At 43.5% G+C, this 24,772-nt stretch overlaps 1 protein-coding gene across 1 annotated transcript; it reads left to right on the top strand.

Annotated features, from left to right (window-relative positions):
- Nucleotides 1-951: 951 nt before the first annotated feature.
- ACTR1A (actin related protein 1A) lies at nt 952-23,011 on the top strand. The gene is made up of 11 exons (XM_054982990.1): nt 952-1,663; nt 9,670-9,734; nt 10,197-10,272; nt 11,682-11,807; nt 12,844-12,968; nt 13,560-13,776; nt 14,976-15,068; nt 16,808-16,982; nt 17,749-17,810; nt 18,362-18,402; nt 19,170-23,011. Exons 1-11 carry the CDS (start codon nt 1,616-1,618, stop codon nt 19,270-19,272), a joined length of 1,131 nt encoding a protein of 376 aa, XP_054838965.1. The 5' UTR covers nt 952-1,615; the 3' UTR covers nt 19,273-23,011.
- Nucleotides 23,012-24,772: the final 1,761 nt, after the last annotated feature.

Raw genomic sequence — 24,772 nt, 5'->3', positions numbered from 1 at the left:
TTAAAATATGCAGAGCTCCAATTCTGGATTGTGATCAAAGGGCAGGTGGCTTTATCCGCCCGCCTCCCCTCATGCCATAGTTCAGACTTGAATCAGGCCCCTGCATGTCTGATCATTGTATTTTTTAAAAAATTGGGTGCTCTAGAAATAGAACTCACAGTGTTTGCTCTGATGTGAGTACCAGCTGGCCTAGGTCAACTACATCCAATGTCTGAACCAAATGGAAAGTGCTTCACAAACTGCTTTAACACTTTTCTTATATCTGGGGGCAATGTCAGGATTGGAAAGACTGTTGCCAGTGCCCAAAGGGAGCATTACATGTTCTTGAACTCCAGCAGCAGAATGAGTAGGAAAAGAACAAAGGGAGTCTAATTCAAATGGCCATCAGGAACCATACAGAGGATGACTGGATCCTGCCTAATTGGTCTGGAGATCCTGATGGGGAGGGGCAAAAAATCTACTGTTGCTAAATCTGATGTGGAAAACTGGAGATTTGGGGGCAGTGCATAGGAAGAGTGGCACTTGGGGAAGGAGCTCAGTGGGATGGGATGTTATAGAGGCCATCCTCCGAAGCTCCCATTTCCTCCAGATCTCTGTAGTCTGAAGATAAGTTCTAAACAAAAGGGCCCAATAAGAAGTTGGTGATTCTAAGGACATCTGCTGCCATGGAAGAAATGCTTAGGCCATTTGTTTTGTGAAAATCCAGAATGGAGATAAAAACAACAAATACATTTTTTTTACAAATGCCTTTGAAATGGAGGTGACAAGAGAATAGGATTTATAACTATATAGAGCCAGACTGATGCAGAGATTTCAACGACCTAAGCAACTTGGTTAGTGAAAGGAATAACTCTGTCCATTAGTACTACCCTGTGCCACCCCACTCTATATTGCAGTTTATACTCCTTCCTTGTGGAAATCTTTATTCAGAGAGCCCAGCATTGTGCAGTTATTTCTCTTCCCCACCTTTCACAAGCACAATGAAACAAAAGGCAAGAGGATTAGTAGCGCAGGTTTGGGGCTTGTTTGTTTCATCTCCTTAGAAGCTAAAATGACAGAACTGAGGCTATTGTACTTTGGTCAAATCATAAGATTCTCTGGAAAAGTCAATAATGCTAGGAAAAGTTGAAGGAAGGAAGAAAAGAGAAAAACTCAAAATGCTTGACTCAAACGAAGTCACAACCTCCAGTTTGCAAGATTTGAGCAACTCTGTTAATGATAAGACGTTTTGGAGGTCTTTTATCCATGAGATCGGAAGCGACTTGAGGGCACATCTCTCTCTCTCTCTCTCTCTCTCACACACACACACACACACACACACATTAAAAAACAATAATGAGCGCAGCAAAAGTCATTTACGAGAGCTTGCCCAAGAACGTACGTTCCCACAAAGGAGTCCATGTTTAACGCTTGACACCGCGGAACTGCAATTCCCACAATCCACCACGGGACACACAGCCCCGCTCTCACGGCAAGCAATAGACATGCAGCAAGGTGGCTCTTGTTTTCTCTCAGAGACTCGTTTTCCCGGCATGCCCTGGGCTACCTTCTGAGCATGCGTACTACGGCCTGAGCTGTCGCTTCTTTTGTAGTGACCGAGGCGGCGGCGCTCGCCATGGAGTCCTATGATGTGATCGCAAATCAGCCCGTGGTGATCGATAACGTGAGTTCGTCCCTCATTGGGCCCCTCAGAGCTGGAATTACGAGGATGTGGGGAAAGGGAGGTACAGTCGAGATCCCAATGGGCTGTGGCCGTTTCTTCTCCTTATAATCCGGTCGGTGGATCCGTCTATCAAACTATCCTTCTCGCAGTCCATTCGTTCCTTCAGCCCTTTTCCTATGCATGCGGAGCTTGGTGTCCCTTTTCTCTCTCGCTCTCGATGATTCAGCCCGCATTCTCGTTGGCTAACTCACTTGTCATTCAGTCCCAGGGCGGTGCAGTCTTAATAACGTCACAAATGTGATTAAGGGGCCTTGCCTTTTCAGGCGTCGGCGTTCTCTAATTGGCTTGTTCTGCTGGCAATCTCTTGGGGTTATCCTGTCAGGAAGCAGTCCCTCCAACTTCGGGAAGTTACGTAAAACTATTGGATTCTTGACTACTCCCCCTGCTTTACTCCGTTAGTTCCGCCCAGTCGTTATGTTTGTTGTGACTGGTTTGATGTAGAGGAGTGGGAGGGAGGAGGTGTGTCTTAGGTGTTCTTAAAGTATAGCTAATAAATTCCAGAAGACTGGCTGTATTAGACTTGTGTGGCACCTTAAAGATTATCAAAATTTTTTTAGCATAAACGTTTGAGTAGAATCACATTAACAGATACATGAAATATCTTCAGAGCACGGAGAAAAAGCAACGCGGTTAAAAGGTCGTGGAATGCAAAAAGAACAGGGTGTGAAATTATTATTCAAACAAAGTCAAGATGTGCATGCAAAAGTTTTTTGTTCCTCCCACACACTGGGCAGCCCCAGTTACTACTTAAAGAATTGGAGGATGGGTGTTTAGGCTTGGAGAATGCATTTTCTCTGAGTTCTATAGCTCCCCATTTTCTGTGAATTTTCACAACTCCCAATTTCTCTGGTCTAAATTGCTGATTCCAGGTTGGGAAACTCCTGGAGATTTGGGGGATGGAGCCTGGAGAGGGTGGGGTTTGGGGAGGGGCCTCAGTGTGGTATAATGCCATAGAATGCACCCTCCAAAGCAGCCATTTTCTCCAGCGGAATTGATCTCTGTCTCCTGGCAATCAGTTGTAATTCTGGGAGATCTCCAGCCACTACATGGAAGCTGCCAACCCATATTGCAAGTTTTCAGAATTGTCTTTGTACTCAAATTTCTGCATGTTGAACAAACCCTTTGCCAAACAGAGTGGGGCAGGCTTCTCTCTCCTTCGTTGTCATTTTTCAGTGTCCTACACCATGGCTTTTCCCGCTGTGGCAGGTAGTGTTAAGAACATAAGAACATAAGCAAAGCCATGTTGGATCAGGCCAGTGGCCCATCCAGTCCAACATTCTGTCACACACAGTGGCTAGAAATCCAGTGCCATCTAAAGGACTGTCAGTGAGGCCAGGACACCAGAAGCCCTCCCACTGCCTTCCTTCCAGCACCAAGACAACAGAGCACCACCTCCCCACAAAGAGAATACCATCTATCTCCTGTGGCTAATAGCCACTGATGGACCTCTGCTCCATATATTTGTCCAGTCCCCTCTTGAAGCTGGCAATGCTTGTAGCTGCCACCACCTCCTGTGGCAACGAATTCCATGTGTTTATCACCCTTTGTGTAAAGTAGTATTTTCTTCTATCTGTTCTAACCCGACTGCTCAATAATTTCATAGAGTGCCCACGAGTTCTTGTATTGTGAGAAAGGGAGAAAAACACATCTTTCTCGACCTTCTCTAACCCGTGCATTATCTTGTAAACCTCTATCATGTCTCCCCTCAGTCGTCTTTTCTCCAGGCTAAAGAGCCCCAAGCGCCTCAATCTTTCCTCATAGGGAAAGTGTTCCAACCCTTTAATCATTTTAGTTGCCCTTCTCTGTACTTTTTCCAGTGCTATGATATCTTTTTTAAGGTGTGGCGACCAGAACTGTACACAGTAGTTCAGTCCCTCATATTTAAGAGCCAATTTCCTTGTTCTCCATTTTCTTCACTTGAGCTTTGACAATTCAGTTTAAACATTTTCTTTTTTCCAACAAGCTCAGGATGGCAGTACAGCCCGTTTCTCTTTGCAACCTTTTCCCTGTTGCTAATATGGCTATTTAATCTGCATTGATCTCTGGAATCTTGGAAGAAATGCAGTAGCTTTTATGACAAATGTGTGTGAATGGGTCACGTGTGCTCCTCCCAAACTTTGTGAAGATGCATTTTTCAAAGAGTCCACTTATAACACATACCAGTCAATTAAAATTCTTTTCCCGTGTTCAGTATCACCTAAATATTTGAATAGGCTGATCTTATGGCTTGTGAGATCAGCATTTTTGCCAGTGGGAAGGTCACTGCTGAGGTTTGGAGCCAAGCATCATCTATACGCTGACAACACCCAATTCCACGTCTCCTTTACAGGAAAGCCAGATGAGGCTGTGGGTGTCCTGAACTGTTGTTAGGAGGCAGGTATAGGCAGGATGAGGGCTGGTAAATTGAAACACAATCCAGGCAAGACAGGTGCTATTGTTCAGTCATAAGGCCCACCAAAGCTTATGGAATTGCAGCTTGTTCTGAATGGAGTTGGGCTCCCCTGGTGGAGTTTGTTCACGGATGGGGCGGAGGGATGCTGTTGTATCCAGGCCTAACAAGTAGAACTTTAGGTCCTCCTGCGCTCCACAGGGGCCCAAAACAGGCCCGATCTGCGTCAAAACAGGCGCAGATTGGCCCCGTTTTGGTGCGGATCGGGACCATTGTGGGCCCCTGTGGAGCGCAGGAATGCTCCTGCGCTCTGAAGGAGCCCACAACGGGCCCGACCTGCACCAAAACAGGCCCAATCTACACCTGTTTGGGTGCGGATTGGGCCCATTTTGGGCTGCCGCGAAGTGCAGGAGTGTTCCTGCACTCCGCAACAGCCCCCAATGGCGTAATCCAGGGGCTGCATGATGACGTCACTTCACAGAAGTGACGTCATAACGCTTGCAGGAGCGCGCGTGCGCAAAGCGCGCACGCACCCCCCCCCCCCAGGTAAGAGCCAGGCCCCAATCTCCCACTGGGAGATTAAGGGGGCCTGGCAACCCTACTGTTGCCTGGAGATCAAGTGTAATTCCAGGAGATCTCCAGCTACCACCTGGAGGCTGGCATCACTACAGTCAGTGCCTTTGTGAGATTCAGCGCCTTTGGTTGGTGGGCCAGCTGCAGCTGTTCCTTGACAGAGAGGATCTGTTCATAGTTATGCATGCTCTGGTCACATTTGGATGGAACTAGGCTTTGCTGTTTATCTGAGGCTGCCCTTGAAAACTGTTCAAATACTTCTATGGGTCTAGAGTGCAGATATCAGCAGATATACTACTGCTGAGAAATGTGATTTACCAGGAACGTCTCTCTGCAGCTACAGTAATTATCTATGCATTTCTAGGCACAGAGAATAAAGTGCATTTAGCATTTAGCACTTTATTCTCTCTAAAATGCTAAATGTTCTAGAACCAGGGTACTAAACGCCCTAGTCCCACAGAGGCCTACTTAGGTTCGTCTAAGGCCCTTTTCTCTGTGCCCCTCCCATCTTTAAAAGTGGGGTGGCTCTACCAACAAGCAGGCCGTAACTTTTTGCTTGTGGAACACACACACAAACACCGCCCAACTGCCTTCCATATGATAGTCTCTTAAGTTAATTTTTTTCTACTTAATCATGCATTTGATTGTATTTTTTATTCCTTCTTCCCTCTCTGGTTCCAAATCTACTTTGTTTGATTGGTGTTATTTGTTAAGATGTTTTTAATAGACTGTTTTAAACTGTAACCATTTTGTAATTTTTTTAACTATTTTTGTTCTCTATTGTTTTTCAATACATACTTTTTGGGTGACAGGCTGCATATACAACAGAGGATTTTAAAAATTATTTTATACAAATGTTCATGCTGAGGAATTGGTAGTGATGTCGTTTTTCCAGAAAAAAACTAGAATTTGAAAACTTTCAGGAAAATTATTTAATGCCCTAAATAAACATTATTTAGCATGTTTATTTTGACTTATATTATTAAACACATTTTATGTTCTAAAAACAATAAATACTTAAATGGAAATATTTGGTTAGGAAAAAATCAAATATGGTTTAAATATATTCAAACAAATTCAAAGGTTTATGTGAGAATTGTTTTATTGGAATAATTAAATTTAAGTGGGGAAACAACTGAAAACAGTAGGAACACTATTTTAACACACCTAGAGAACTGTGCATGATAATGATATGCTGTGAATGTAGTTGTCCACTTATCTCTTACAACAGAATTTAACTCTTGTCCAGGGAGGTTAGTAAGTCAGATAATCATTTGGATTAAATTTTAGTTACATATCATATTGGCAATTGCAATATCCCTTGAACCATGTGTGAGAAGGCATATAAATAAGAATGTTAGCATTGGTTTGGTTTCGACTGTACAGCCAGTCAGGTGAATGCATAACTTGATTGGTATATGTATTTGTGGTTTTATTCCCCTTCCTCCAGTTTACAAGTCAATAAAATGTATGATCTCTCTCACACACAGTTCCTATTGCGAAAAACAGTAATTATATCTTAGAAATTAATATTGTACAGCAATGGCTTTTATTCATTGGTATTAACTTTATGAAATGACAGATCCTGAGAAACAGAACAACTCCTGCTCCACATCTCTGATGGCGTGGATCTGCATTTCTGTTCAGAAATCAGGGAAGGAGCTGTGGCACATGAAAATGCTCCAAGAGCAGATTGTTACTCCAGACTACCTGTTCTTTGCATGCTGGTTTCCAAGAGTTTGCTAGGTGGTTTCAGACTTTAGGGAGAAAGGAAGCATTGAGGCTGTGCTCCATAAACTGTTAGGGAATGTGATCTGCTGCTGTGTGCAGTAACTCATACAGCTGGCCCATATTCCCTGGATTACACTTGTCCTTTGTCCCTCCTCAGCTTCTTGTATGCACTGAAGGAGACACCTTTCCTGTGCCTGTCCAGTGCCTAATATAGATTCTTCAGTATTTGGTTCCACTTTATCGAGGAACTCCTCTGTATATTTCAGGCCTAAGAAAAGAGGGAGCAAAATATAGGATCATAGATGCAGAGGAGTTAGCCGTGTTAGTCTGTGGTAGCAAAATCAAAAAGAGTCCAGTAGCACCTTTAAGACTAACCAATTTTATTGTAGCATAAGCTTTCGAGAATCAAGTTCTCTTCGTCAGATGCATGATACAGAGACTGGTCAAATATAGAAGAGGAGGGAGGAGAAGGGGAGGAGAGAGAAGAGGCAATTAGGGGGGGAGGGTGCAACCAAAACATTCCTTTGCTAGTATATGTAAATATCTCCTTTTGGTGTGTGGATCATTTGGCGTCAAAGGAGTTTCCCTGTTAGTTTGCAGCAGCCAAACAGCTAGACCATCCAATTCCAATGCAGTATGAGCCTTCAATAACCACAGCTCTCCTTGCCAGATGCATCTGACAAAGAGATCTGTGGTCCCCGAAAGCCCACGCCAGGTGCCACTGAGCTCCCCCAGACCCCGCCTCTGTAAAGGAAATCTGTTACATGTGATAATGTGATAACCATTCATAGTCCCTATTCAGTCCCAGCTTGACAGAGTCAAATTTATGAATTCCAGTTCAGCAGCCTCCCGTTGGATTTTGTTTTTGAAAGGTTTCTGTTGAACCACAGCGACCTTTAAGTCTTTGATGGAATGTCCTGGTAGATTGAAGTGTTCTCCCACTGGTTTCTGGACGTTTCCATTTCTAATGTCAGATTTGTGTCCATTTATTCTTTTGCGTAGAGGTTGGCTGGTTTGTCCAATGTACAGAGCAGAAGGACATTGTTGGCACATGAGGGCATATATCAGATTGGAGGATGAGCAGCTGTAAGAGCCAGAGACAGTGTAGTTGATGCCATTGGGTCCTGTAATTGTATTCCCTGGGTAGATATAGGGGCAGAGCTGGCATCTGGGTCTGTTGCAGGGCCTGGTACCTGTGCTGGTGACTCTGCTGGCCGATTCATGGTTGTGAGTGAGAAGTCGTTTAAGGTTGGGGGGCTGTCTCTAGGCAAGGAAAGGTCTTCCACCCAGGGCTTCTGAGAGAGAGGTATCATTTTCCAGGATGGGTTGTAGCTCCCTGATGATACGTTGGATGGGTTTGAGCTGGGAGCTATAGGTGACAACCAGTGGTGTTCTGTTGTTAGTTCCTTTAGGTTTGTCCTGGAGCAGACTGTTTCTGGGTACTAGTCTGGCCCTGTTGATTTGTTTCTTCACTTCATTTGGTGGGTACTGTAGTCACAAAAATGCTTGTTGTAAATCTCTTAAGTGTGAGTCTCGCTCGAGAGCATAGGAGCAGATACGGTTGTAACGTAAGGCTTGGCTGTAGACAATAGACCGAGTGGTATGTTTAGGGTGGTAGCTGGAGGCATGTAGATATGAGTATCGGTCTGTTGGTTTCCGGTATAAGGTGGTATTTATTCGTCCATTATGTAGTTGTACAGTGGTGTCCAGGAAGTGTACCTGTTGTGTAGAGTGGTCCAGGCTTAGGTTGATAGTAGGGTGAAAGTTATTGAAGTCCTGATGAAATCTCTCAAGAGCTTCCTTCCCATGGGTCCAAATGATGAAGATGTCATCCAGGAATCTTAAGTATAGTAGTGGTTCCAGTGGATGGGAGCTGAGGAAGCGTTCCAAGTCCTCCATGAATATGTTAGCATATTGTGGTGCCATGCGTGTGCCCATGGCTGTGCCATTAATCTGTAGATATAAGTTGTCACCAAATTCGAAGTAATTGTGAGTGAGTATGAAGTGACAAAGTTCAGTGGCGAGGTGTGCTGTGGTTTTGTCCGGGATAGTGTTCCCTATGGCTAGCAGTCCATCTGCATGTGGGATATTGGTGTATAAAGCCTCCACATCCATGGTTGCTAGGATGGTGTCATCTGGTAGTTTGTCAATGGACTGTATTTTCCTGAGGAAGTCAGTGGTGTCCCGTAAATAGCTGGGTGTGCTGGTGGCATAGGGCCTGAGGATAGATTCCATGTATCCTGAGACTCCTACCGTGATAGTGTCTCTTCCTGAGATAATGGGGCGTCCTGGGTTACCCGGTTTATGGATTTTGGGTAGTAGGTAGAATTTTCCTGGTCGTGGTTCCTGGGGTGTGTCCGTATGGATGCATTCTTGTATGTCCACGGGGATTAATGGCACAGCGAAGAGGCAATTCTTTGCTTTTGTCTTTCAGTAGCCTCTGGTTTCTATTAGGAAAGGCACATGGCTCAGTGATGGAGTATCTGTTTGGCATGCAGAAGATCCCAGATTCCATCCCTGGCATCTCCAGTTAAAATGATCACGCAGTAGGTGATGTGAAAGACCTCCACCTAGACCCTAGAAAGCTTCTGCCAGTCTGAGTAGACAGTTACTGACCTTGATGAAACAATGGTCTGGCTTGGTATAAAGCAACTTCAAGCGAAATCTCTTTTGCACCCAATGCTGTCTGTTCTAAATAGGCTGTAATCCTGTGCACACTTTCCTGGGAGTAAGTCCCATTGAATAAAGTGGGATTTAGTTCTGAGTAAACATGCTTAGGTTTATGCTGTAAATCAGCATCACTTCCTGGATTCCATTTCAGGAATGGCAAATTGTGGGCTCTGCATCATGCCTAGAAAGATGTTTTTAATTTTCCCTCCTTGTTTGTTTTTATACTGAACATCTAACATGATTAAGAGTTTTGAGGAACTCAAAAAATCCCTCACAACCTTTTAGCAATTTTGTTGTTCCTAATAAATAAGCTTTATTATACTTGCTGGGGGGGGGGGGGGCGTGTTTGGTTTGTCTGAAGGACTGTCATAGTTTCCTACCATCTGTTTTTCTTTTCCAATGAAATGCTGTGTTTGGGGGAGGGGTCATTTGGGATATCTTTGTGGTTAGAACTAATGCTATATGGAAAGTTTAGGCTTCTGTTCCTGTTTAATTTATTGCTAGCACAAGTACTACAGGGGCTGAAGTGCTGTGCCTCATGGCCAAGCATGACTTGTTTTCACACCATTGTCTTCTCCCACAGGGCTCTGGCATGATCAAAGCTGGCTTTGCGGGGGATCAAATACCCAAGTACTGTTTTCCTAATTAGTAAGTATCCTGGAGTTTTGAAGGATGTTGTTGAAGGTCTCTAATATAGATGCATGTTTGGGAGAGTGTCTTTGGGCTTACATAGGATGCGGGAATTGAAATTACTAACTTCAAATATTGGTTCTCACTAGGTTAATTTTGACTTTCAGGGTGGTGGGGGGCAAAATTTCTTTGGCATCTTCAGAATAGTTTTGAAACTTCGGAGCATTTTTAAAGAGGGCAAGTAAGCTACAGCTCCTTGACTCTAAATTGCAACTGCAGGTTCCTTTATTTCTGCACTGAGATTTAGAAAAAAATTACTTGCTCAAGGAAGGCCACACTGCTCATTTGAACTTTCTTCTCCGGTGCTCTAAGTGCATCTTGTTTTCCAGAGGTTCTAAAAGGGTCTCTTTATAGTTAAACTAGAAGTCTTAAATTATTAGGTTATGAAAGGAGCATTCAGCTTTGCACAATCCATTTCAGTGTGGGCAGACCAAAACATGTTCGTGTCATGGCCGGTGCATTGGAAGGTGACATTTTCATTGGACCAAAAGCAGAGGTAAGGAAACTATTCCGATCAGTTCAGATGTGGTTAGTTGTCTTTAGTCTGAGCACATCACCAGAACTAGTTTGCTTTGAATCCACTTCAATTCTTTGACCATCATTTTTTGTCACTCACATCTGGGTCTCTCAGGCAACGTCAGCATTGATCAATGTATGAGAACAGTAGCCTAGATTAGAAGTATTTCATGATGTTGAAGGCCTGCCACTAACCTGAATGTCTCATGTATGCATGACAGACTTGCATAACATATTTGTAAGTTTGTTAAATGATATGTCACCACTTAATGCACATCATTTGTGTTAGGCTGGCTCTGTGCAATTTCTGAAGGGAGACCAGTAATTTCTGTTTGCAGGGAATTTGAGAAGCTGTAGGTAAATCAGGGGTATTTTTAAGATTAATCATGGAATGTCTTTGCTTGCCAACATCCAAATTTTTCATAGGATTAGTCAGACTTTCCTTTTATAGCTGGCTTTTGAGTGCTAGCTAAGGGTGCTAGCTAAGCCCCGTGGTGCAGAGTGGTAAGCGGCAGTACTGCAGCCCAAGCTCTGCTCATGAATTGAGTTCAATCCTGGCAGAAGCTGGGTTCAGGTAGCTGGCTCAAGGTTAACTCAGCTTCCATCCTTCTGAGGTCAGTAAAATGAGTACCCAGTTTCCTGGGGGTAAAGTGTAGATGACTGGGGAAGGCAATGGCAAACCACCCCATAACAAAAAGTCTGCCAAGAAAATGTCATGATGCGACGTCCCCCCATGGGTCAGTAATGACTTGGTGCTTTACCTTTACCTAGCTAAGGGTTAAGTAAACTGAGAGTGGGGTTTTCAATGTGTTGAATTTTTCTTTTTCTGGGATTATGTTGATTTTGTTATATTTCCCAAGCCTTTGTAGCTCGGGGGGGCTGCCCATTTGGTGGGGGGTGGGACACACAATTTCCGGCAAATCCAACACATTCTCTCTTCCCAGCTGTATTTCACTGTCAGATAAGTGCTGCTAATATTAAACATCCACAATCCCATTACTGAAAATCAAGGAAGGAGAATGAGTCTTAAGTTTGTTTGTTTGTTTATTACATATATCAACTTCTTTTGATGGAACTCAAGGCAAGTTTCCAAGCTGTCTCCCATGCAGACCCACTTAGCTTCTGCAGGGCTGCCTTAGCTGCCTTCCGACTGTGTCTTCTAAATGGGAGGCAAGAGTTTGTCTTCACAGTATTTTTTCTTCTCAGTCAAAAACTGGTTTCCTCTTGTTTTGAAGCGGGGGTGGGGGGAATGGAAGCAGAGGGTTACTCAGTGGGATTCCTGGGAAGTAGATTCATTGTCAGAGCTAGGATACCCATTGGACTGGGTAGAGGGTATATCTGGCCATCCCTCTCTCTGACTTGCTGCCTTGGGTTGTTGACCTGTACCAGGAGCACCGAGGTCTCCTTTCTATCCGCTATCCTATGGAGCATGGCATCGTGAAGGACTGGAATGACATGGAGCGTATTTGGCAGTATGTGTACTCAAAAGACCAGCTCCAGACTTTCTCCGAAGAGGTGAGTTGACCTACAAGCCCCAGAACACCTAACAAGATGGTTTCCCTTATTCCATTTGCGGAATTGCCTTGCTGTCTCTCAGCCTCCATACCGACATTCCCCACTCTCTGCACCAAAACAGCCTTTTCACAACCTTCCTTGTGCTGAACATTGTACATACAGCTCTTTACTCACTTGTCCAAGTAAAGGGAAGATGGCCAGATTTTCACTGGAGCAACATGGCAGTACCAGAAGCCATGCCCAAAGATCACTGAGAAGAGCATTTTCTTGACCCTGCACAGAAACATGAAGTCTTTGTCTTCTCTGCAGTTCGTGAACTGCTGAATTGTTATTCCCCATGTGAAGCATGTGCTGGAAGCATGCTGGAAGGCCCTCCCCCACCTCTCACTCAAGCTTAAATGAAAATTCAACCTGAAGAGATAAATTCCATTCTCTTGAACCTGCTTTCCATGTAGCACACCCTTGAAACTGTTTTGCAGAGTTACCTGCAGTTTTCCCTTGCTTGCCTCTTTCTCAAAGCTGCCTCATGTTGTATGAGTTCTGACAACCCCACCAATGAGAAGTTATTCTGTGGTTCACTAGCAGGAAGTTTGATCTGCTGACCTGAGTTCGTTCATACAAGGGAAGAGTTAGATACTTCTTATGTACATAACCTGCTCTACCTGAGGATGGCTGACGTGATTTCCAGATGGGATCCCATCCAAATTCTGCTCAGAATTTAGCTTCCTGCTAGCTTAGCTCCAGCCATTGAACCTTATCCTGTGTTTTGAGATCATTCCCTGGACCAAACTCTTATCTCTAGATATTCAATGGGCACTTCCCTGGGTAGAATAACTGCTTCCAATTGCTTCCCAAACCCATAATCCAGGGATAAACACTGACACAAAGGTTGGGGGCCTGCCTGGTGCATCTGCTGGCTTATTCTTTCTCTACTGTACAAAGTTCCTGTGGGAGTCTTTTGATCAAAGGCTGGGAAAGTCTTTACAGACCCTATGGAGTTCTACGCTGCTGATTCTCTTATTTTCCTATCCACCAGCATCCTGTGCTCCTGACAGAAGCTCCACTGAACCCCCGAAAGAACCGCGAACGAGCTGCTGAAGTTTTCTTTGAGACCTTTAATGTGCCAGCCCTCTTCATCTCCATGCAAGCTGTGCTGAGCCTGTGAGTGCTTTCCCTACTTCTCTTTGCTTTCTCAGGACTTGCCTTTGGAGAAGAAGCCAGTTTCTGCAGTACTGAGCTTTAGAGTGCATAGGGATGTTTTGCTGAGCAGTAAATCCCATAGTTCAATAGGCCTTAACAGCCAGGTAAGTGTGCAGAGGGTGGCAGTCTTACAGTGCAGTGGCACCAGAGTGTGTTCACTCTTTGAAATCACTGGGCTTATAAAATATTTCTTAGAAATTCTGCGCTTGGGCTTTGATGACTGATATTCAGGTCAGGAATTATATTGTTATATGCATAGATAGCAGATTGAGTTCTGACCTGTTTTTTTTCTGTAAGAATTCTTCATGGATTTAGACAATGCTGTCCCCTTTTCAGAGGTTAGACCTACAATAGAAATGTTCCCCTTTTGCACCAAAGAATGATCACCATCGCTGTTTTTAAAATATCTACATAGTTATTTCTAGATGATAATAAAGAAATTTTTCTGGGAGGAGTCATTGCCTTAGGAAGTGTTACCATGCACCCATCAATATTGGTTTCTACAAAGTCCATTTGATGTATATTATTCTGAAATGTGTTTCTTTTCTGTAGCTATGCAACAGGACGAACTACAGGAGTTGTGTTGGACTCAGGGGATGGGGTCACCCATGCAGTTCCTATTTATGAAGGATTTGCCATGCCCCACTCCATTATGCGGATTGATATAGCCGGGCGTGATGTCTCCCGTTTCCTTCGTCTCTATCTTCGGAAGGAAGGCTACGATTTCCATACATCATCTGAATTTGAGATTGTCAAAACCATAAAAGAGGTGCCTGCATGTCCCTGTCTTGGCTTCAGGGGCAGTTTCTTCTTTGGAATATTACAGTAGTGAAGGATGAACTGGGCTGCCATCCCTAAACTATCTTGTAGTTTCCAGGGGTTATCAGTCCAGGTTACAGGAGGGAGGGGAGAACTTTTTAAACTGCAGCTGCCTGTTCAGTTGACTTAGAGACCTAATCTAGAGATGCATTCCTCAGCATCAGGTCTGGTTCTGCTATGTTAAAACCCTTCTTGTTCACATCTTGGCTTTCCACAAGGAGCATTCAAACATATGATCCCCCCCACCTCTGAAATGATACGGTTCCAACAGGGCTTCATCACCATGTCCGCTCTGAATGGATAGGACTTTAAATAATCTTCCACATGTGGACACTGAGAGGACCTCCAGTCATTAGATCCATGTACATAGTTATATCTTGTCTATGCTGAGAGATTGGACTTAATTTTCCTCTCATGATTGTTAAAAAAATTTTGTAAATGTTTGGGCAGACCTGGATGATGGATCAACTCGAGCTGTTGGAGACAAGCAGGATTCCGTGGTCCCTTCCAACCTTTATCAAAAAGACTGGATGCCAAACCATAAATAATAACAGAGTACTGTTCTATCATGGATCCTTCCTAAACATTCTTACCATATTTCAGAGCAGGGCTGCAGCAAGCAGACCAGAACTCTTAGAATCTCATTTAGGAAATTGCAGGTTGCTTCATGAAGAAGCCATTAAGATGGTGGCTTGGCAACAACTGTGCTCCATCCTTTGTTCCCTCTTTGGTTCTCATCTAGACAAAGCATTGTTTTGCTATTTAAATGCAACTTAACTCTTCTAGAATCTCTAGTAACCCTACCCAGTGCAGAGTTGTTCCAAACTCCGCTTAGGGTCCGGCTGTTAATTTGCTATAGGACCTGCAAAGGCTTATAAATCAATTCCCAGCTTTTCTACCTGGAACTCCTTGCTTCAGGGTAAATTTGCTAGAATCCTGCATCACTTGATCTTGTATTTTATTGAGGTTTGCAGTTTACTGAGGGTGAGAGTGGTGGCACTGCTGCTATTTTGTAGAAGGGAATAATTTCAGCACTCAGCAGCAGAAAGCTTTCTAACAGGTGCCTTCTCAGAAGAATCTGAGCCCAGTTTCTCTTATGAAAGGAACCCCTTGAAAATTACCTTGTCTGTGTTTGCCATTCTTCCACAGAGGGCTTGTTACCTGTCAATAAACCCACAGAAGGATGAGACATTAGAAACAGAGAAAGCTCAGTATTACCTTCCAGATGGAAGCACCATTGAGGTTTGTGAAGAACTTGTGCTAATATTGTTTGAAGTTGAAGCCAAATGTTATTAAATAAGCCATAGTTATTCTTCTACAGTTCAGCAAACTGGTTGGAAGTTGTTGCCATGATATGACTTCATGTCCAGTGTACTCCAATTGTGAAGTAAAGCCTCCCTTGGCAAGTTTCAACAATACGCTCCATCCAGGAGGCAGAATGTGTGACCATATTCATTCCCTCCACCCTGTGTTCTAGTAACTGTACATTGGGTCATTTATTGTGTCAGCTGACTGAGTGGAACTCCCTGAATAGGGTGGTTTTTTGTTTTGGGGGTTTTTTTTTTGCAGGCATGGAGGTAGTCTTATGGTCATAGGGAATGGCTGTGTTTGCCTTTCAATTCACCATAGGCTTGTATAGTATATTGAGTTCCCTTTCAGTTGATTTGCTGAACTTCATAACTCGTAACAGGAGTCAGCTGTACTAGCCGAGCCACCTTTGTTGTCTGTTGGGTCCTGATAGTCTGTCCCAGAACTTGATGGGGTTTACTGTGAGCTGGGCTTGAGATAACACCAGATAACACTATCCGTAGCCCCAGCTAGATTTTATTCTGCTTTGCATATGTGATTTTACTGCAAGAAATATATGCAGATTGAACTAGATTCCCAGCAACTGCATTTCAAATATTGCTTAAGTTTTATACATTTTAGTCTGCTGCTAACAAAGATGTTGTTTTGTTCAAGAAAGCTGAGGCCAGTGTATTTCAGAGCTGAAGAGTGAGTCTCTTCTGATAGTAGCCGTCAGAACTATTTATGCCAAATACTAGAGACATTCAGAATATCCAGTGGTAGAGGAATATACTTTCGTAATAAAATTAAAGAGCTGTGTATTTTTAAAAAAACTTGAATGTTTTAAATTTGGATGCATTTTATTAATTTTTGTAAAGAGAATCAGTTCAATGGAAAGGAACTTTTTAACATGTTTCTAGTTGAAAATAACATTTTAAAATGTGTGCACACACAAAAGAAAATGCTGAGAGAACAAGCCAGGCTGTTCTCTTGAGAAAGTTTACTAGTGCCTGGAAAAATGTAAACTTTGTATTGAGAGAGTGTGCAAGGTTCTTTATATTGTGCAATGCTGCACAAGTTAGCATTCAGCAGTGTCATTTGCAGTCTTTCTTTTAAAAAGATCCTAGCCATTATATCGGCCAAACGACTCTCTTGAAAGTGTGTGAAGCTTCTACAGAAATCACAGAAGTTGGGGAGAGAAAGGAGACAGGTCCCTAAGTAGGTCTTCTAGGAATCAAGGGTTTTAGAGTGATGACTAGGCTCTTTCCATGGCCAATGGAAGAACAATAAAATATGCACAATATAGTAATATGCATGGTACAGCAGTTACAGAACATATTTCATGTCTAGCATCAGGTCCACATGTGACTTGCCAGACTAAGCTGACATAAGCCACGAAGTAGGCAGTACCTGGTCAAGAGGTCCTGTTGCACTGTTTGATCCACAATTTTATGTAGGCCCACATCCTATCCTTGTTTAAATACTGCTCATTCTTCAAACTTTTCATGACAGTGAGTTTCACTGAGTCCCTCATGCAGCCTTTTAATGTTTTTCCTTGGTGTGAAAGTGTTTTTACAGGGAATGCTTCTTTGATTTTCTCCATTCTGTGTCTTGCTCAATACTACTCCTTTGCTCTAAATATGTAACACTTACATGGCAACAAGAACGTTGACTCCTTTGTGTTTTTTTTTCAGATTGGCCCTGCCCGATTCCGAGCCCCTGAGCTGCTGTTCCGACCAGACCTGATTGGGGAGGAGTGTGAGGGGCTGCATGAAGTCTTGGTGTTTGCAGTTCAGAAGTCTGATATGGACTTGAGGAGAACGTTGTTCTCCAATATTGTGCTCTCTGGAGGCTCAACACTCTTCAAAGGTACTTTTTGTTGCTTCTTTGACTTCAGTGAGATTCTTGGTATTTTGAGCTGAAAGTTTAATCTGGGTCGGGCTCGATCCAGATATGCTTACATGAGCCCCCTTGAGAGTGAAAGTTAACAGAATCATCCTTTACTATGGGACCAGAGGGTAGGAGCTGCTAGAAAGACATTTGCTTCAGCCCAGTTTGAGGTGATGAAGTTTCTATTGAAAGACTGTTCTACAGATTAGGTATCTATGGAAATATTGGTGTGACTTCTAATCATACTGCTGAGACACCACTGTTCCGTACCTTACTTAAATCTGCCCCTTTCTTCCATTTTGTCATCTGTCTAATGTCTCTTCTGGCAGTACCTCACCATATTGTATTGAGATATATAGCCCAACTGTTTCTGGGTTTTTCCCCAAGTTAATGTTTCCAAAGACCTAGAAGCCTGTAATAGGTCCTAGTTTGTTAGGGTTTCTGTTGAATGAGAAGTGTGGGAAAGAGAAAGGGAACTTAGCACTATCCAGAACAAACAAGTCTAGTGACACCATAAAGAGCTAATGCAGTTGTATTCCATTATCAGTTTTCATGGATTGTCCACAAGTACTCCTTTTCACCACAAACAGATGGAGGAAGGAGAAAAAATGAAGAGAGCGAGAGCTCCCTCCCCCCTTCTGAAAACCAAGAGGTTTTGGGACACAGAGCCTGTGTCAGGTTGAAAAACAAACCAGAATCTGAGCTGCTGCTTTGGAACTGAGGTTGGCTTTTATCATTTGTTCAGGTTTTGGCGATAGGCTTCTGAGTGAAGTGAAGAAATTGGCCCCCAAGGATGTCAAAATCAGGGTATGTAGAATTCTGTTTTACCCTGTGAGGAAAAGCACCAGATTGGCTGAACAAAACGGAGGCCGTCTGAAAGATGGGGCTGTACATTTTTCTCCGGATGTGTTACTTCGTTATTTGTAAACAGTTAATGACTCTTGTTTATAGGATGCCATTCTTACTTTTTAAGCAACCATTTGCAGCAATGTGGGCAGCAGTACATAGAAAGCATCATAATTCAAATCTATAATCCAAATGAGTGTTAGTCTAGTGCAGCAAAAACAAAAAAAAGTCTTGTGGCTTTTTAAAAATAAACCTCTGTTTCTGTGCCATAAGCTCCCGTGAGGCAGAGCCTACTTGGATAGATGCAAAATCATGCAGGTTCCTATGAGGCTGTATTAAAAAAGAATGCCATATAGGAGACCTCTCACTGACCACGTGTCTCTTCCATTTCGTAACCCTGTGGACAGGAGTGGCTGAGACTGACACAGACGCAATCTGCTAGGGAAGACTGTTATAAGCCTGGCATATGAAGAATAATGCTGCACCAGCTAAACCCATTTCTTTTTTTTTAGATATCTGCTCCTCAGGAGAGATTGTATTCTACGTGGATTGGGTATGTACAGCGTAGCCCCACTGCAGCATAAATTCTAGTCCTGCTTGCCTTTTCATGGACTCTCCCACTATTTCAGATCAGCATACTGGGAGAAGGAATCTAGACTGTAGCCATGTCTTGCATAGTACGCATTACTATAACTGCTCTGGTGGCTCTTGGTTAGAGTCTAGAAGTTCTAGTGGAAGTCAAGTTTTACTCTCCTCCCAAAGAGGCATGTGCAGGTAGCTGAGGCTTTCGCCATGTGGTTTGCAATGGATGGAACTGACATCCATTGAGGAGCTGCTGCACCTTGGCCACACAACTGTACAAAGACTTGGGATGTGTTATGAGGTGCACATTTCGTTCTGGCCACCTGCACAGCTTTTGGGGTGAATGTTGTCCTGGGTTACACCCAGCATAACCCTCATGCATGTTACATAGGAAAATCTATAGAGGAGATCAAGCTACCTTTCAGGGAAGCTTGGTTTGCCATTATTGGTCTTTTACTGAAGACTGCAAAAAGGTAGCTGTTTTTAGGCTGTTGTAGCAAAATAAGCAAAAGTCCAGTAGCACCTTAAAAACTAGCAACATTTATTTCAGTATGAGCTTTTCTGAGAGCCACTGGACTTTTATTAAAGAGCCTCTTGCAAGCCTTCAAGGAACCTTAAGCTTCCTTGGAACACAGTTTGAAAATCACTTCTGTAATAGTATAGCTGTTGGAGGAAGAAAGAAAAAGCCAATTCCCCCACAGGTTATCCATCTAACTTGCTTGCTTGGTCCCTCTGCAGTGGCTCCATCCTGGCCTCTCTGGACACCTTTAAGAAAATGTGGGTTTCCAAGAAAGAATATGAAGAAGATAGTTCCCGGGCGATCCACCGGAAAACCTTCTAACCCAAGGGCATCCTGAAGTCTCCTCGGAGATCTGTCCTTGTTTTTAACTCACTTTTCTGAGTCTGAGTGTCTGAGGAGCTCCTCGTTTGTGTGCGTGCGTATGGGTGGATGGTTCCAGCATGCTCTGGGCTTCCTCAGAGCAAAAGGGAGCCTGGTTTTTGACTTAACTTCTGCTTGCTCTTGTGGGAAGCAGGTGAGAAATTGGAATGAACCTTACTGGAACATGTTTGTTTTTAGTTGGTCCTTGAACTTTTGGGGAGGGAGTGCATTTCTCACAGAAGACAAAAAAGGATGGCTCAGAAACTGAGCAGCTAAGCTGGACAGGAAGAGAACAGTTGGAAACCAGTTGGTGTTTGGGTTCCAAATGGTCAGTCTAGTAACATGAGCCAGGTTGAAGATCTGTCACAGAAACTGAGCACAGAAACCACCTATCGCCTAATTCTCCATTGCTCAGCGGTTGTTTTGTTTTTAGGTGGATCACTTTTCTCCCTTATCCTTTTTTTTTTAACCCAAAAGAGAATAAGCACATTTTGAGCTGTTAAACCCCCTACTTATTACTGTGTGTGTGAACGTGTGTTAAAACCTGAGGTTGGTATGTGAGAATCTAAACCAAGACAAGGCAGTTGGAACAGTTAATTTTAGGAACTAGTTTGTAATGCATGGTGTAGAACAGGAACACCCTTCCTCTGGTCTATTCTAGACTGTCCTTGTCTTAGCATCCTGTAGCGGAGACAGTCGCCTGTTGTGCAGCCAAGTGTGTCTTGGCCCTGCTCATCTCCCCCGCCCCACCATCCTGCCTCATGTGTATTATAAGATTTACAGTGTTTATGCTTTCTGTAAAAAGCTGAAGCTTTATGCCTAGGCCTTGCATCCTGCACACAGGGCTATTCAACCATCCTTGTAGGGAAGCCAGGTAATGTTTTCTAGTACTATTTTATTTATTGAAAAACTTGATGGAAACTGAAGTATTAACTAGACCAATTGTTTGTTCCCTATTTTTTCTCTTATACACAGTCCTATAATGCTACTCTCCCCCCCACACACACACACACACTGCTTAGCACTAACAGTGACATTCTAACTATCATTATTTAGTACTGTGGGGTCAGCCACAAAACCACTCCCACTTGGAGTACCCTGTTACTGCTGGAGGGGCTGTTTTCCATGAATGTAATGCAGGAGGGAACAAAATTCTGGACTGGAATTCTTAAGAAGTTCAGTAGTGACCTCCTTTGGGAGGAGGCCATTCCACAGTTGGGTTCATCCCTTTGGCTATTTCTGCACTGCTACAGAATGGAAAGGGTCATATGTTGCTTTGAATTGTGGCTTTAATTTTTATAGTTTTTTTTTAAATACATGTGTTTTGGTGCTTCTAATTTTTAAGCTTTCTCTTTTTAAAAAAACACTGCTGCTGAAAACCAAATACTGTATATTTTTGGCCACTTTAGTATTAGAAGACATTGCAGCAAGATGCTAGCCTTATGTCTACTTATAGCCAAATGTGGGCAGAAACATTGCAAAAGGAAGCAAGAATTGAGGGACTTGATCTTCCAGATGTCAACAAAGCATTGTCCTTTGTGCACATCTTCTGGATGTGGTTGCAAGCCTTTGTTTTGCTCTTGGTGGTCCCTGCCATTCTCAGAAAACTTCCTCAGGGCTGGAATAGGCAAGTAGGACTTTAAGATGCATCCTGCCTCTGTTTCAGGAGCTGTGTGGAGGGGAAGATCTCATAGCCTGTTCTGTAGAGGTGGTTAAAAGGCAGTGCAATCTTGTGTGTTATGCAACAGCCCTCACAGTGTTTTCAGAAAAATAAAACCCCAGAGTAAGATCTTGCAAATGAAAATGTGAGATTAACAGTGCCATCCTTAGCCAAAGTTATACACTTCTAAGTCCACTGGCTTATAGGGGTGTAACTCTGGTTTAGAATTGCACTTTAATGCAGGCACAATATAAGTTTTCCCTATTTCTTTCCTAGTATAAGAGCAGGTGAACCAGAGTAGTTATTCTGGGACTCTCTGGTTTCAGGTTAAGTGCCTAGCTCTTGAGGATAGGAGATGGTGGACTGAACTGAATGAGAGAAGCTGAGTGATCCCTCTGCACCCCTTCATAATTTGTGTTTAGCTAAAGGGTATCTGTTACTTCCTGGGTTCCTCTTCCAGCAAGGAGGATGGTCTTGAACTAAGTAACAGTGTGCTATTAATGAGCAATATCCCCACAGCCATTTCCATTTATTTTTAGGTCTACATAGCATGACCCATCAGAAGATGCTTTGTGAAGAGGTGAGGAGACTCTGCCCAGGCAGCAAATCCCAGGGGAAATAATGGTAGCTGTGGTTCTGTAGCTATGCCTGATGTCTGAGTCTGTTGAGGAAATAAATTGTTGAAGCACTGAGAGCAAGCATGAAGCCGCTCTGCCGGAATGCACTCAGACCATCATGTTTTTAAAAAAAATCCTACTCAGTGCTGACAGATAGAAATGAGATATCTTTGTTTCTCTCCATCCCCTTCCCTGGCATATGTATAATATTTTAAATTATGACAAGTCATGGACTTGCTTATCTCAGATGTACTCTGGGCGTCTAACCGTACAATCCAGCACTCAGTTACTTCTGTCTAAGCCTATTGATTTCAAAGGGCATAGATAGAGATAACTCTGCAAAGGATTGCCCCATAGGTCAGCAGGCAGTGGCAGGAGAACGTACCCTCTCTTGTGACTTTAGACAGTTGTCTTATCCAATGGTTTACATTGATGCCTCATCACTTTTTAAAATTCAGAATGAAATGAAGTTTCTCCTGGAATAAGCCCGGTAGTGTAAGTCATCGTGCTGGTCAGACTATACTTTAAACAAGTTCAGCTGGATTTAAAGGTTTGTTATATCCTTGGCTGAGAAGTTGGTCTGCCTTGGTGCTTAGATTTTCGTTCCAGGTTCCCAGCAAGCATGTGGCAGAGACTCAGGCTAGAGTGGCCAGTCTGAATTTACAGGCAGGCAAATTCTTTGCTTTCACATGTTGTGTTTACTTGACAATAGCTTGTAGCTCTGAAGCTGTTTGGGGTATTTTTGTTAATAGTGCTGAATGATAGATTGGAAGTGACTTTAAGTGGACCAGTTACCAAGGGGATAATCCCAATTACTAGCTTGTCAGTTTACAAGACCTACAGACTATTGGTGTCACCTCAGATGTTTTATGGAGGACCATACAATGGCCTTTTTCCATAGGTAAGCGAGACTGGCCTGTGCTTTTGCCTTATGATACAAGAATGTTGTATTTTGTTTGAACTATCTAGGTGTCTGGTATTTTAGAGGCCTTGATTTTTATCTGGAACTGAGTGGCTTTCTATGCTTTCTAGTAGTTTCTTGAAAACAAAGGAGTTTATACTTTTCAAAGACATTTCCAATTGCTTTCATGGGGGAACAGTTACTTACAATGTGGGGCCAGTGCATGGTACCTTATACTGGCAGAGGTGACCATGAGCAACTCTTGGCTTAGTTTAGTCCATGTTTAGGTTGGTACGTATGGGGAAATAGAAGGAATGTTTATTACGTCCTTAAGTTGGTTCCTGCTCCTTCTCGTGATTTTTTCCTTGTTTTGACCTCCATTTTCAGAAGCAGTGATGTTGATAAACTGACAGGTGCTTTTTACAGGCTAGCATTGGTACTATCTGCTTGACACTGTACCTTGCACATGAGTGCAAACCACTGCTGGATGCTGCCCAACATACTTAAATAAACTTGTTAATACACAAATGAGTGGGGCTATTGTCCTTTCATTTTGAGCAGTAAAACTCTTGACTTTACTTGAATAGTTGCTGCAGTTCCTGGAGCTGATACTGCTTACAGTGGGTGCCACTTTATCCGCCTATGCAGTGCTGATACTGGGAATACATGAAGCAGCCTTTGTATGAGTCAGACCATCAGTCTACCAAGGTCAGTATTGTTTGCAGTGACTTGTAGTAGCTCTCCAGGGCCTCGGGTAGAGAGTTCTCTCACATCACATGCTATCTGACCCTTTCGATTGGAGAGGTTGGGGACTGAACCTGGGACTTCCGGCATGCAAAGCAGATGTTGTACCACTGAGCCATGGCTTAATCCAGTTATGCCTCCCATGTACTAGACACTGTGTATGCCAAAAAAAGTACAGAAATCTAAAATAGAAATAAATAGTGATAAGGGGACATGAGGACTCTAACTGCAAACATGCATACTAATGGGCAGAAGGGAGATAAAAACCCCAAAACTAGTATACCAATTACTGGTAATAAGAGCACTAATGATGAGCTGGGAGTGGCACATGTGCAAAGACTCATTAATTTGCAGGTAAGGACAAATATGAAGGCGCATAAACCATGGATTCCGTTGTATGTACACTAACACACACAGTATGGGAAACAAAAAGAATGTAAAGTCTTAATACAGGAAGGGAACTATGACCTAATAGGCATTACTGAAATCTGGTGGGATGAGACACAATTGAAATATTAGGATTGAGGGGTACAACTTGTTTAAAAGAAATAGACCAACAAGGAAGGGCGGAGGTGTAGAATTATACTTCAAGAATGTAGGAAATACCTGAATCTGAGCATAGAAGGTCAGTTGAGAGCCTCTGGATAAAAATAAAAGGAGAAAGAAATAATAGTGATATGGTGAGGGTCTGCTATAGGCCACCAGGCCAGGCAGAGGACTTGGATGATATATTCCAGGACCAGGTTGCAAAATTTTCAAAAAGATGGGACATGGGGCTAAACTACACAAGACGCCCAACACATGTCGCCAACTACACCTGGGTAGTGTTGTTGGCAGCAGGACGGGAGGGAAAGAGTCAGCAAGGGGAGCCCGAAGCTGCCAGGCAGCTAGAGTGGCAGAAGCTGCTGCCACCACCACCAGTAGACTCAACCATCCCTTCTTCCCCTCTCTGTGAGAAGGGATGGTTGAGTCTAGCAGCAGTGGCGGCGAGAGCCTCAGCAGCTCGTTCTGTTGCTACTAGCCACCCAGCAGCTTCAGAATTCCCTTGCTGACTTTCCTTCCTGTCCTGCTGCTGCTCTAACATGCCCCCCGCCCAAGCTCCTGGAGGAAAACCTGAGCAGAGCAGATTTTTGTAGAGCAGCAGCAGCAGAGCCAGAAGGGAACAATTCAGCAAGGAGAGCTTGAAGAGAACTGAGCCCAAAGCTGACAGTTGGCTAGTAGTGGCAGAAGGCTCTCTTCAGGCGCTCTTTGCTGACTCTTCTGGGCCAGATTAGCTAGGGATCCTGGAAGTTTTTTGTCATCTTATGGGCATACAGCAGGAGTGACTGGGGGAGTAGGGGGCGGGGGAGGGAGCTGTGAATTTCCTGCATTGTGCAGGGGGTTGGATGATTCTTGAGGTTCCTTCCAGCTCTGTGTTTCTGTGAGGCTGCATATTTTCCTTCCTATGAACCCTCTCTCTGTTTCACCATGGACTCTTCAGGGAGAAAGTTGCAAGACGGGTTAGTCAGAAACTCTCACTTAACTAGCACCTCCATGTTC

The sequence above is a fragment of the Eublepharis macularius genome, chromosome 6 (genome assembly GCF_028583425.1).
Source record: "Eublepharis macularius isolate TG4126 chromosome 6, MPM_Emac_v1.0, whole genome shotgun sequence".
In the NCBI taxonomy this organism is placed as follows: Eukaryota; Metazoa; Chordata; class Lepidosauria; order Squamata; family Eublepharidae; genus Eublepharis; species Eublepharis macularius.
The sequence above is the reverse complement of the archived record's forward strand: the minus strand, read 5'-3'. Positions and strand labels throughout refer to the sequence as shown.

Excerpts from the sequence above, each read along its gene's own strand:
- ACTR1A (XM_054982990.1), top strand. The coding sequence starts at position 1,616 with ATGGAGTCCTATGATGTGATCGCAAATCAGCCCGTGGTGATCGATAAC. Across the intron at positions 1,664-9,669 it reads AGCCCGTGGTGATCGATAAC|GGCTCTGGCATGATCAAAGC; the intron begins GTGAGTTCGTCC and ends CTTCTCCCACAG. Across the intron at positions 10,273-11,681 it reads TCATTGGACCAAAAGCAGAG|GAGCACCGAGGTCTCCTTTC; the intron begins GTAAGGAAACTA and ends GACCTGTACCAG.